The sequence below is a fragment of the Rhinocladiella mackenziei genome, assembly GCF_000835555.1.
Source record: "Rhinocladiella mackenziei CBS 650.93 unplaced genomic scaffold supercont1.3, whole genome shotgun sequence".
Lineage (NCBI taxonomy): Eukaryota > Fungi > Ascomycota > Eurotiomycetes > Chaetothyriales > Herpotrichiellaceae > Rhinocladiella > Rhinocladiella mackenziei.
In genome coordinates, this window is record NW_013550602.1 from 4,281,037 (window position 1) to 4,294,330 (window position 13,294).

A 13,294-nucleotide genomic window follows, 5' to 3' on the forward strand; every position below is an offset into this window, starting at 1 on the left:
TGCTCCCTCGTCATTACTCTTGTCGGCATGCTCTGGCGTGACCTGAAGGCATGGCAGGTCTACGGCGCCAACACAGATGTCGGCAAGACGATTGTCTCAACGATACTGTGTCGGGCTCTTCGACGGCGAGCATCTTCTCAAGGCCTTCTATACCTGAAACCAGTCTCGACCGGCCCTCAGACCGAAGCAGATGACAGGTATGTCTCAACCCCTGGATTTCTGTCTGGCTAAGAATGAGACTGAGTGAAGCCTAGGCATATAACACGATTTGTGCCGGGAGTAATCTCGAAATGCATCTCGGAGTTCTCACAGCCATTGAGTCCACACTTGGCTGCTCAGCGGGACGGAAATAGTTCGGTATTTAGTCCTCATGAGCACCGATGGGATTTTCCTGGCTAACGAATATGCAGATACCAACATCCGACAAATCAATAATAGCACGAATCAAAGATGCTCTTGCGAAGCATAGTCAAGCAGGAGGGAGATATGCTGTGCTGGAAACCGCTGGAGGTGTCCTCTCTCCAGGACCGTCTGGCTCGGTCCAAGCCGATCTGTACCGACCATTGAGACTTCCAACCCTTCTCATTGGAGAGAGCAAGCTCGGTGGCATAGGTACAACCATTTCTGCCTTTGAATCGTTGTACCTGCGAGGCTATGACATCGACTCGGTCGTTCTGTTCGATGATCCGAAATGGGGAAACTACGGATATCTCGAGAAACACTTCTTGAAGCATGATATCCCAACACTGGCTCTACCCATGCCACCTGCCAGACGGAAGAATCCCAAAGATGATGAGTTGGCGCTTTCAGACTACTATCAAGAATGTTCTGAGTCTACAGAGATCATCGGTCTGATCGACCTCTTGCAGCAAAAACATTTCTCTCGGATCTCAAAGCTCACATCGATGCCTTCCCAAGCTGATGCAGTGATATGGCATCCCTTTCGCCAACATGGCATATCACATAACATTATTGCCATTGACTCGGCATATGGCGACAATTTCCAAGCTTACAACCAAGAGGCCGATCCTGCACTGAGTACGCCGCCGCCATCGCCTTCGGGACTCACACCGCTTGCATCCCCAACCCCAGCCCAGCCCCTGTTGACGTCTCTATTCGACGCATCCGCATCATGGTGGACTCAAGGCCTCGGCCACGGCAACCCCAACGTCGCGCTCACGGCTGCCCATGCCGCCGGTCGCTACGGCCACGTCATGTTCGCACACGCGGTGCACGAACCGGCCCTCGACATCTCCTATAACCTTCTGTCATCTCTCCAAAATCCACGTCTCAGCCGTGTCTTCTTCACCGACAACGGCAGCACCGGCATGGAAGTTGCCGTCAAGATGGCTCTCAGAGCCTCCTGCCAACGATACGGCTGGAGTAAAGATGACGGCAAGAGCCCTGTTGCCATCCTGGGCTTGAAAGGCAGCTATCACGGGGACACGATCGGTGTCATGAACTGCTCTGAGCCCAGCGTCTTCAATGAAAAAGTCGACTGGCATCAGCCTTGGGGTCATTGGTTCGAACCACCTTCGCTTCTCATGCGGAATGGCATATGGGAAGTCTCGGTCCCCGACGAAGTGCAAACTACATCTCCATCCGAGAGAATCCAGAAATTTGATTCTTTAGATTCCATTTTCGACTTTGAGTCTCGTCGCGATGACGCTGCACGATATGAAGCACACATCAAAACCACTCTCGACACTTTGGTTCGCGGTCAAGGCCGGCGTTTCGGAGCTTTGATTCTAGAACCCCTTCTCATGGGTGCAGGAGGTATGGTCTTCGTCGACCCGCTGTTTCAGCGGATGTTGATCAAAGTCATCAGATCAAACCCTCAACTAATGGGGGTGAATACGTTGACTTCTGGCCATAACAGTGAGACCAGCACGTCCTCCTGGTCAGGCCTACCCGTAATCGCCGACGAAGTTTTCACTGGCCTCTATCGACTGGGACGCGTCAGCTCATCATCCTTTCTCTCGTCTCCCGCAGATTTCACCTCTAGACCTCGACCCGGACCCCAGCCATCGCTCCCCAGCGCGATCGCGCCCGACATCTCCGTGCACGCGAAACTACTGACAGCCGGCTTGCTTCCTCTCGCCATCACAACGGCCAGCGAATCCATCTTCCAGACATTCCTGTCGTCGTCGAAGACCGACGCCCTGCTTCATGGCCACAGCTACACGGCTCACCCGATCGGCTGCATGGTTGCCCACAAGGCCCTGAATGAATACCGCCGAATGGACACGGATGGAACCTGGGACAGATTTAAGCAATCCTGGATCTCACCTTCAACGCTGACTTCATTCACTCTAGCGTCCTCTCCGGCACCTTCGTCTTCATCGAACGTCTACTCCTTCTTCCCTCCCTCGCTCCTAAGAGCGCTTTCGCATCATCCGCGTCTCAACGGGTGTTTCGCACTCGGCACCGTGCTAGTGCTTAAAGTCGTCTCCGAGGGATCCGGGTATACCTCGACGGCGTCGTCCTCATTGCAATCACGACTCCTGACCCTGCTTGATTCGGACGGCTGTGGAATTCATTCTAGAGTGCTGGGCGATGTCATTTACTTCATGACGAGTTTGACTACGGCCGAGGAGCAGGTTGATAAGTTAGGCGAGACATTATTGCGTGCTTTGGACATGGAATGATCAATTCCTGCCATCGCGCAGCGTCGGAGGCTTTGTCCACTGTGGTAGAGTAAAAAGAATCAACGTTAAAAAAAAAAAAAAAAAAAAAAAAAATAATCAAGAGCTGTAAAAAGGCTTATGGATGAGAATGGATGATAGACTGTCACTATGGTCGCAAATGCTAGCTGACTCAAGTGGCGAGCTTTGTATATAATCTAGCTTCGTCCATCCACTCAGGCTTTGCAGATTTCTCGTATCTTTATACGAAGCACCATTTCAATTGCATCTTGTCCATCAAGAGAACCTCCCCAACTTAGACACTGAAGGTGCTTATTCTACCCCAAGAGGCATTGATTCACATGTGCATCTGGAACAATGGAATCTCCCCAACAGGTGACACATGAGAGAAAAGGTCGTGAAGTGCCATATGCGGTGGTCGAGTTGGGGCGATTGATGGAATAAAGCATTGTCGGTTTGTAGTCGTGAGTGGAAGCAGTTCCTCGAAATACGAGGATATCGTAAGCCATTTTGGGGATGAACTAGGCTATCTAGTGAGGATGAATTAAAGAAATGCGAGAATGGCTGTAGAGATGGGACTAAAGATGCGGGAACGAGAGCAGGGAGGAATGATAGATTGGTAAGAAGGGTGTATGACCCGGCCAACCTGGCCACGCGCTGGACGTGCCTGCTCGATCTTGAATAGCTGACTGAGAAAATTAGAACGAGAAGGGTAGCGAAAGTTGGCATAAAAGGTTGAATCCTGAGGATCAATCGGAATTTGCAATTCTTCCCCAGTCTCCATGGGTGACGAGCGTCAACGCCTGGCTGGTGATCCTTTTGGTAGAAATAATTGTGACCGGCTAGCGTGCTCGGGCAATGTTGAACGGTTGTGTGCATGGGGTATCTCTGTAAAGAAGAATCAAAAAAAGGAGTCGCTCCGCTTGCTATGCTTAAATCACAATTAGAAAATATGAGTCAAATTCACCAATCCTAAGCCGGTTGCCGATGTCTATGATCAAGCTTCCCTATCCATAGGGTCTCCAACGGACACACTAAATTTGGATTGATGTAACAGAGCCCGGTATCTGGATCTGTATCAACGGTCTGTCTATCCCAAGCAGACTCGGGGGGTGTTGGGATATCCGAGAAATAGTTGCGGTCAATGCTTCGGAGCGCAATAAATCGCATCAGAGGAACATAAGTTCGGTGAAAGTATACAGTGAACCAAATCGTGGCAGGCAATAGTGGAGACAAGAACAATGAAGCAGTCAACGCGCCTCTGAGTGCCAGAATACCAGTCATTGCGACTTGGAAGAGAATCAAGCCAGTGACAATTCGATCGCATATCATCGGCCAAGCTCGACCCGTCGAGTGTTGACGATGCTCCATGGCGTAGAGTAGTTGATATTTGTAGATGAAGCCACCAATCAGGAAATAGATCAAGCCAAATAAGGTGATCATCCAAGAAGATGGGAGCACGCTGTACACAATGCAAATGATGAATATGAGCATGGTCTGTGGCAGGTAGAAGCCATAGCTGAAGATTGGTGGCTTCGCTAGTTCGGCATAGTCGCGAGGAGTCTTTGCTCTGATAAGATAGAATGGATACAAAACCATCGAGCCGAATTCGAGCAGCCTGAAAGGAAAGAGACCAAAACCTTGCAGAACGATCAGATTGACGTAGAAGGGTGACAATTGTTCCAGAGCTTTGGCGATAGCATAGGCAATTCCTGCCGTGTCGCGAAGAATGTCTCGAAGGCCCTGCCAGAATTCGTAGAAGGTGGAAGCGGACCCCCAGATCGTGAATACAATGAACAGGTTGAAGAAGGTGAAGAAGAAGTTCTTGGAAATCACAGACAACTCAACATCTCCCTGGGAAGTCATACCCTGTTGATTTGCAAGCCAGTCGTATAGATAAGGGACTGCTAGGGCCAACAGCGAGAACAACAGTGTTGGAAGGCCGGTCTGGACAAGGGACCGGACGATCTCGTGCCTCTCGAGTGCCTCCGCAAGGCCGGGGAGAACTTTGTCGATGACCTCAATGCTGAGCAGACCAGCCAGTGGGGCCAGGGCGGCGGCCCAGAAGACCGTCAACAGGCCAATAAAGATCATAATGCTCCAGGATCGTATCATTCGGTGATTTCGAGAGAGATAGGTGTTCTTCCAGACGACATCCGCAGGTGGAGGAGCCAAGCTGGCGAGGAGTTGTCCTGGTTTCGGATCGAGAATGGCTTGGACTGCCATCTGACAGGCTGCGGTCGATTCCATGGTGACAAAAGCGAGCGGTGTCGGTGTGAACTCGCTTTCCCTCAAGACGCGTATCCTTTCGTCCAAGATCTTCAATTTCTCCTCATAGTAGTCAATTGCATCAATTTTCTTGCTGTAAATTCGGAGGAATCCATATCGAAGGGTTATGGTAGGACGTGGTCGGTCCGCTGGAGTCACATGAGCCTGCTCCATTTCGGATCTGGAAAGAAGGGCTCCATTCTCTTCTTCATCTCCGTCCCCGAGAAGATCATGTCGTCGGCGTCGCGCGCGAGAATGGCGAAAGGAATGGTGGTGGCCAAGATAGACGGCCCATGATTCTTCGAGTTTCCGAAGACATGCCATGCGCGTGGACATCATGTTGTCCAAAGCCCGCCAGTTTCGACACAGCATGACACGGTCCACCTTGCCAATCTGTAAATCTTCAATGAAATTCTTGATTGCTTCTTCTGATCTCATCTCTTTGGGAATACCCGACAAGCGCAGTGTTCTGTCTGTGATGGACGATTGAGTACCGAGATACGCCTGTCTGACGCGGATGATGTTCGTCGTCTCTTGGATCAAGAGATATATCGCGACGGAGGTGAAGAAGTACACGAAGACCACATACATCCACAAGTAGCTATCGTCTTTTTCAATGGCCGGTTTCTTCGGTTTCTTGGACCCATCAGAAAAGAATGCGTCACGTCCATGGTCAGGGTCGGTCCCGTTTCTCGGAGGGACCATGAGGGGCGGTTGACCCGTGAATTGGTAGTTTACGGGCAAGATGATGGTGAGGGAGAAGAATAGGGTGACAGAGAGATATTTGATCGCATATCGGAAGAAGGACAGAAAGGCGTAAGCATCCAGGCCTGCAGATGCGAGAACCTCCTCTTGAGAAATCCTGTAGAGAACGGGAATCCATCCAAACAAGGTCTTTGGCAAATCTGGCAGACGCGATGCTGCACCCGACTGCTTCTTCCGCGCATGATAGAGGCTGGTCCATTTTGGTCGAAGTACCTGACCTAGGTTAGAACGAGTCGAGTCCTGGGAGATGGATGCGATCGCATACACAGAAGGACAGAAATGCGCCCAAACCGAAGGCTACCGAGATGATGACTTGGGTTGTGAAATCGCGCTGGTTGCTGCTCTTGAATTGGTCACCCCAATTGACATTCTTGAAGACATTCAGCGACATCACGGACGTCGTGGGACGCGGGCGTGCTCTAGAGAAAGTCCGTGTCTCAAGACTGACTGGTGTTTGTATGACCATCGTAGACCTGCGGATGGCAGGGAGCGCGATGAGATCTGGCCAATCAGCGACCAACTAATAAGGCTCGCTAAAATGTGCATCGAGCTTGAAGCTTCAACTCCCGTCCCTCTGCCATTGTGCCCTTCCACACTCTTTTTTCAGCTCCACACAAGAGCATTACCAACCCCTCTACTCCATTGCGCGACTTACCCAACATCTGTCGAGGGCGTTCACGGCTTCTGGACAAGATGTTGGCCGTGTCGGCAATCCGCAGGACCTCGTTGAGGTTAGCTGCACGAAACATTGTTCGGAAGACGACCACAGTCAGTTTTTGCTCCAGAATCCCTTTCCAATGGGAAGGAACTGAATCTCTGGATCTGCTACTGACATCTGATGCCAGCGTGCTGCATCTTCGAGCTCCACCGAGACCACCACGTCCTCTCCCTTTTACATTACCGCAACCGCTTCTGCCGCCACGGCAGCTGCAATAGGCTCAATTGCCTGGTATTACCATCTTTATGGTCAAGAGGTCTTCGCGATGACACCGGCGGAAGAAGGGTGAGCGTCAGAAATGAAGATTCAAGGTCGTGGGAGGCTGATAAGGCCCAGGTTACATCCGGCACAATATCCTTGGGAGCACCAAAAATGGACCAAGACATTCGACCATGCAGCGTAAGCCACTGCCAGACCATGTTCAAGGAGAAGAAGAAGATGAAGATGGAGAAGTCCAAAGTTAACACCTTGCAGGTTACGAAGGGGTTTCCAGGTCTACCGTGAAGTTTGCGCCGCATGTCACTCACTCTCACGAGTCCCCTACCGGTCATTTGTCGGAGTTATGATGACGGCCGATGAAGCCAAGGCCCTCGCTGAGGAAAATGAGTATGACACCGAACCCAATGACGAAGGCGAGATTGAGAAACGCCCCGGGAAACTGTCCGATTACATGCCAGCGCCATACAAGAACGATGAAGCCGCTCGAGCTGCCAACAATGGTGCTCTACCCCCAGATTTATCACTGATGGTGAAGGCTCGTCACGGCGGATGCAACTATGTCTTCAGCTTGCTGACCGGATATCCGGAAGAACCACCGGCTGGCGCGGTCGTTCAGTCTGGTTTGAACTTCAACCCTTATTTTCCTGGCACCGGCATTGCCATGGCTCGTGTCTTGTATGATGGATTGGTCGAATACGAAGATGGCACGCCTGCTACAACGTCCCAGATGGCCAAGGATGTGGTTGAATTTTTGAACTGGGCCGCCGAACCGGAGATGGACGAGCGCAAGAAAATGGGCATCAAGGTTCTGATCATCACCACCGCTTTGTTTGCCTTGAGTGGTTGGATCAAGCGTTACAAGTGGGCTCCTATCAAGACTCGAAAGATAATCTACAACCCGCCTGTAGGAACCGGCAAGCCTAGGCTTTGAAAAATGAAAAGAAAAGGGAGAGAGTCCAAGGGGGGGGAGAGAGACGGAGTCGTGGTTTTGCAAGGAGATCCACCTCCCAAGCGTGGACGGATTGCTGTTATTTGTAACAATGAATCCATACCAATTTCATACACATCGAACGTGCATACTTTCCCAAACCGAGCCTGGTCTTCTATTTCCCAAACGTAAATTTCCGGGTATCTCAATGATCTCGTGCCATGGACATGGCGCCAATCATGGCTCTCGACCATCATTAAAACAATTACCATTCCGTGATCATGCGGTCATTTATCCATGAATCAATCAATGCTTCCAAAGCTTCACCTGCTTGTCCTTGCCACCACTTGCCACACACTTGCCATCCTGGCTCCAATCGAGGGCAAACACTTCGTCCTTATGGCCTGGGAGATCCTCCTTCAATTTTCCAGTCCGGATATCCCATATTTTGACCGTGGTGTCCTTTGAAGCGCTCGCTAAAAGCCTGGAGTCGCTGGACCATGCCACCATGTACACGGCACCGACATGTCCACGCAGAGTAGCAATGAATTTGCCATCTCGCGCATTCCACAATTTCACGCTATTGTCGAAAGACGCCGAAGCAATGTATCGGCCATCCGGAGAGAACGAGACGTTCAAAACTTGTTTCTGATGTCCGAGGAGTCGGGCAATGGGTTTGACAGAAGTATTTGAGTCTGCAGGAATAGCGGATGGGTCCCAAAGAAAGATCGTGTTGTCGTCAGATGCCGATATCAATCTCTCTACGAGTTTTCCCTCTTGTTTTGCCGCGGTTTCGAACCGGGCTTTGGTTTTGTTCAGCTTTCCTTCGACAGTCTCTGGAACTTTGCTGCCGTGTTCATGATATGAGGTTCGTAGGACAAAGTCGGTGGATAGAGCCAAGTGGTTGATCCAGTGTGTGTGGCTGGACAAAGTATGTAAGCAATTCCAAGTCTTCGAGTTCCATATTTTAATGGTTTTGTCCTGTGAGGCAGTGAATACGCGGTTCAGCCCACCCCAACGGACACAGGTGACCGAACTTTTGTGTCCAGAAAGAGTTTGTTCGACTCTGCGAAGTGGGGCATTCCATATCCTCACGGTCCCATCTTTAGAGGCGGATGCAATTCGAGGTTTCCCGGGTTCCTGGTTGTGATATGGTTCCCAAGTAAGGCTTGTTATCCATTTTGTGTGACTCTTTAATGGCCCTCCTAATGCCTCACCAGTCTTTGGATCCCATATTCGCACCGTATTGTCCATGCTACCGGTCGCAAGGAGGTTACCATCAGGAGACCACGAAACCGCAAGGACCCAACTCGTGTGTCCTTTCAAGGTGTGCAGCGGTGTTCCGGTGTCGCAGTCCCATATCCGTGCAGTATTGTCTCCGCTTCCCGTGGCCATCCTGGAAGCTGACACAGGGGAGAAAGCCGTTGCCAGAATGGCTTCTCCATGTCCTGATATGGAGGCGGAGCATCTTGTAACCGCCCGTACACGGAAGACAGCTTGCGGAATAAACTGGAGGGTGATATTGTCCTCGGTGGTCTTGAAACCAGGCCGGAGGACTGAGTTGTACAGGTCGGTCTGAATATCGAGTATGTCTGAGTCTGGGCCGGTAGGAGAACGATCATTGCGGAAAAAGAATCTGTAGGGAAGTCGCTCGTCGGGTTCCTGGATGGCCTGTTAGAATCGGGCATTCGCGTTGCTTCGACTGTTCTAAATCCCCATACATGTCCTTGTAGAGTATTCAGAAGAGCTTCAAGGTTTTTCACAGTCGTATCTTTAACAGGAACTGCCACCACTGGGCCTGATGTTTTCCCGGTGCTTTGATCAACAAACTGTAACCGCACGCTGCCCAAGTCATCAGGTATCCTTGAGTCTTCGACAGCCTTTTGCCATTTTTCGGCAGCGGCGAGCTTCTGCCGTTTGCTCGGAGGAGGTACTAGAGTAGCCATCACATGGTCAGCTTCGTGAATATGTGCTGTTCACTTCGAATCACCTCGCAGGCGCACTCCAAAGAAAGAAGCATTCGGCATACTTTCCGCTTCCGATTTTAGTCGACGCCTATCATGTTAGAGCTTCGCTAGGAGCGATTCACAAAGGAACCTCTAACCATGTCATGTCGCACGAAGTCGGCTTATTCGAGGCCCCATACGGGCAAGTCGTGTCCAAAGACTCGAACGACCTCGACTGGATATTACAAAATGGAGATCATTTGCGCTATGAGCAAATCTTGTGGAATCTCTCCTGCCGTTGGATTTTCTTTGCCAATGTTTCATAAGAGTCTCCAGCCTTTTTATCTTGAATCTTGCTATCAATTGCCCATATCTGACCTGTGCCTTTGCAGCTTGTTATCGCTTCCACTGGGCTTGATATTCATTGTATGGAGCAATCAGTCAACTATGAACTCATGCTCGAGAATTTTATGGATCTTATCAAGCCCCTTTGGGAAGCTCTTGTTGGTGTACGTTAGTGGAGAGTTGTAGACGGCCCGGCTATGGCGCGCGTCGCAGACCTGCCTGATCAAGTACTCAATGTTGCCATGCGCGTAAACGCAACCTGCGCGCCACGGCCGTCTTCAGGTGCAGGAAACTGATCATGAATCTCCGTGAGCGATTGGTGCAAGCAAGGGAAAGCTGTGTGAGCAATACAGAAATGTCAGCGGAGGAGTTGAGGGAATGGCCACGCAAGTTAAAGGATGAATTCATCGTTCGGCTGACGGCTACCGAAGCTGAGGCTGAGGCGTATGATGAGGTCGAGACTGGAGGTATAGGTGAAATCGGGTACCAGGACGAAACCGAGAACTAAGAAGAGGGAGAGAGTTTTGATACTGAGATGACGGTCGAGCAGGGTGGGGAGGATGAGATGGATTAGTGTTTCGTGGATTTAAGAGGAGTGTTGTACACGCAGTGAACATTGCAGGGAAAGAAGACTGAACAAAGACTAGATCCGGGACACTGGGCCACGGCAAGGAGCATTTCGAGAGTTATTGGAAGTGTTACAAATGTCGCTTCATTGCTTGATTTCTCTCACTTTTCAGACGCCTCAGAATCTCTATGTCCGAGATCTGATCTCTACTAGCACTACATCTATGTGGACCAAATGACCACTCTCCCATCGACGCCACTGGTACTAAACTTTCTGACGGTGGCAGGGGTGCCCTCAAAGACGCGAATCGTGTTGATTGTATTCTGATGCGTCGTGCTCAGCTGAGTATCATCCTTGACTTTGCCTTTGAGATCCATCTGTCGGAACATGTTCAGGGCTGACTCCTCCCTGGCGCTCTCCATAGCATGACGGCCTTTGGCTTCGACGCCGCCGATCATCTGCCAGCCAGCCTCATTGCCTTGGAAGCGGATGGATTCGCAATCGAAGCCGGCAGCGATGATCTCGCTCTCGCCGTTCCAAATCAGGCTAGTGAATGGGAGTATATGGGTCGAGATGTTCAACATCGCTCTGGGTGGCTGCTCGGGCCCGTTTGGGTAAACTACGGTGATGCTGCTGTCATGGGCGGCGAATGCCAGGGCATTACCGCTGGGTGAAAAGGAGACAGCATGTATCCAGCCAGCAGAGTCGTTGAGGTACTCGCCACAGACGGTATTGAACGGCAGACGTTCACCCCAGACGCTGCCCTCTGGACGTTCGTCAATGCCCTTGATGAAGCCCGAAAACACCCTCGCATGGGAGTCGGTGGATCCGGCAGCCAGCAAAACCGAATTTGGATGCCATGCCAGCGTGGTAATTGTGCTCCGAATGGGTTTCTTCAGATGCTTCGAGACCCACCAGTCATTCTCCTCTTCAAAGTAGCAGACGGCGATGACGCGAGCACCCGATCCCACAGCGAACTTCTTCTCGGACGGTGACCAGCGGACAAAGGTGGCGGCTCGGTTGATTCGGAGGAGAACAAGGGTAGGTTTCCAGCCTGTGGGCGAAGGTTCCCAGACGTAGGCGTTTCGGTCTGAAATTCGCGATGGACATTAGCGAGGAAGTAGTGGATGGCTGTGGAGCGGAAGCACAAAACTCTGACCTTGAGAGCAAGTGACGATCATCCCACTGTTGGGGGCAATGTCAACGCCGGTAACAGTCTTGTCGTGTCCCTTGAGCTCATCTTTCAGAACGAATTTGGGTCCGGATCTGTGGTAGAGCTCGACATTGTTGTCTCGTGCGACCGCGAGAGTCTGCCGGTCGGCGGAGAAGGAATGGTCGGCAATGGGGCTGTGGAAGAGATGGTGCACTTCCGGGCCAGACATGGTGAGTACGAGCGATAGGAGTAGCTCTCTACTATCGCGATGGAGAGTCAGACGAGGTAAAAGGGAAAGTGAAGAATGACTTTGGATTCGAGGTGGGAAGATGACATAGAAGTAAATGTCTCGGCAATTCAGGGCCCCACCTCAGCCTTGGGCTGACAAGGTTACCATGTCGATAAGAGGTTCGGTGATTGATTTATGAGCTCACGAGGTGCTGTTCTTGATGACCGTAGACATACTGAAAATTCGGTTGGTGAATGATGTATATCTGTGATTCTAATGGTCTGGATACGAAACTTCCAAATGCAAAACCTGACGTTGCTCAATCTTATCGGCAAGTTCAACCCAACTAGTAGCTCATTTCTTCTGCTAATTGCTTCCTGAACGCCTCTGCATGCTTGGTCAGGACCTTGCGCCGAATAAAACTCGTCTTGACGATAAAAGAATACCTATATCTCGACCACTGCCATTCCTTGATTGTCCCCCCATATTTCGCATGCATTTCGTCCAAAACACTCTCCGCATACCACCAACACATTTCCCGGCTGAACTTATAATCCGGTTGTCGCCGCGTTGTCGCCGCCAGCACTTGAGACAGCGACAGCATATCCGGTCTCGTCGCAGGATCGTCAAAAGTCACCGTCAGCAAGGGAAGAGGGAGATTGTAATGGTCGGACGGGGTATCTCCAGACGCCCAATTCCATCCAACCAGGACCCAGTCTCCATTTTCTTCTCGACCAGCAGCAATTCGTGTCCGTTGACCGCTGGCAAAGTCCTCGACAATGAATTGGATGAATTCATGAGAAAAAGGAGAGGCCAGCGCTTTTACCCAAGTGATGGAACAAACTTTCCAGTGTTGGAAATGGTTGGGGTGCCCCAGCAAGGCTGCTAACCAGTCGTGGGTCGACAATTTTTTATACGACGTGAGAAGGATCGGTAGGTCGGAGCTGGTACTATTTCTTGCTGCGTCGTTCCGATTGGCGTCGATCGGTCTGATGGCAGGTTCCTTCAAGGGGCTCGGACCGTGAAGACCATCGTCAGCCGCGGCCTGGGTCAACTCGAAGGAAGATGCGTGATAAAATAGGCGTAGGAAGAGCAGAATCAGTGTATTAAATCGACTCGAGCCGAATCTGTGTCGGGGAAGAACCAGGCAGAGGGAAAGTTGTCTGGAGTGTTGCTTGCCACAGTTGCACTGTCTGGATATTCCTCGAGAGAAACCGACTCCTGATATCCATCTCTGGCGTTTGAGGTTCCTCGGACGGCGAAGAGGGAGCAACGAGTAAGCGAAGTGAGCCATTCTTTCCAACAAAAGAAAACGAGTCTCTGTATACTTAACGATCCCACCTTGGTTGAATCTCAGGCATTTGCGAGAGGAGACATTGCTGAGAATATATGTCCCATGAAGGAACAGGAAGAGAGTCAGCGAGGAAGAGAGGGTCACTGGCGGTATGAGCCTGAAGTGTCTTCGGTACCTCAGGTGCCTCCATTTGTGTGCACGGGATCGCAATGCTCA

General features: G+C 51.0%; 6 protein-coding genes across 6 annotated transcripts; 2 read left to right on the forward strand and 4 right to left on the reverse strand.

Annotated features, from left to right (window-relative positions):
• Positions 1–27: 27 nt before the first annotated feature.
• On the forward strand, positions 28–2,648 carry Z518_05063 (dethiobiotin synthase; the record flags this gene model as incomplete). Its single annotated transcript, XM_013418768.1, has 3 exons — positions 28–197; positions 255–357; positions 411–2,648. 3 exons carry the CDS (start codon positions 28–30, stop codon positions 2,646–2,648), a joined length of 2,511 nt encoding a protein of 836 aa, XP_013274222.1.
• Positions 2,649–3,617: 969 nt separating this feature from the next.
• Positions 3,618–6,069, reverse strand: Z518_05064 (uncharacterized protein; the record flags this gene model as incomplete). Its single annotated transcript, XM_013418769.1, has 2 exons — positions 3,618–5,891; positions 5,944–6,069. 2 exons carry the CDS (start codon positions 6,067–6,069, stop codon positions 3,618–3,620), a joined length of 2,400 nt encoding a protein of 799 aa, XP_013274223.1.
• A 302-nt stretch (positions 6,070–6,371) lies between these two features.
• On the forward strand, positions 6,372–7,546 carry Z518_05065 (cytochrome c1, heme protein, mitochondrial; the record flags this gene model as incomplete). The annotated part of the gene is made up of 4 exons (XM_013418770.1): positions 6,372–6,446; positions 6,524–6,681; positions 6,733–6,795; positions 6,871–7,546. The coding sequence occupies 4 exons, from the start codon at positions 6,372–6,374 to the stop codon at positions 7,544–7,546; spliced, it is 972 nt and encodes a 323-aa protein (XP_013274224.1).
• A 303-nt stretch (positions 7,547–7,849) lies between these two features.
• Positions 7,850–9,489, reverse strand: Z518_05066 (uncharacterized protein; the record flags this gene model as incomplete). Its single annotated transcript, XM_013418771.1, has 2 exons — positions 7,850–9,205; positions 9,265–9,489. 2 exons carry the CDS (start codon positions 9,487–9,489, stop codon positions 7,850–7,852), a joined length of 1,581 nt encoding a protein of 526 aa, XP_013274225.1.
• Positions 9,490–10,623: 1,134 nt separating this feature from the next.
• Z518_05067 (uncharacterized protein) lies at positions 10,624–11,784 on the reverse strand (the record flags this gene model as incomplete). The annotated part of the gene is made up of 2 exons (XM_013418772.1): positions 10,624–11,492; positions 11,562–11,784. 2 exons carry the CDS (start codon positions 11,782–11,784, stop codon positions 10,624–10,626), a joined length of 1,092 nt encoding a protein of 363 aa, XP_013274226.1.
• A 346-nt stretch (positions 11,785–12,130) lies between these two features.
• On the reverse strand, positions 12,131–13,078 carry Z518_05068 (uncharacterized protein; the record flags this gene model as incomplete). Its single annotated transcript, XM_013418773.1, has 1 exon — positions 12,131–13,078. The coding sequence occupies one exon, from the start codon at positions 13,076–13,078 to the stop codon at positions 12,131–12,133; it is 948 nt and encodes a 315-aa protein (XP_013274227.1).
• Between the last annotated feature and the right edge of the window lie 216 nt (positions 13,079–13,294).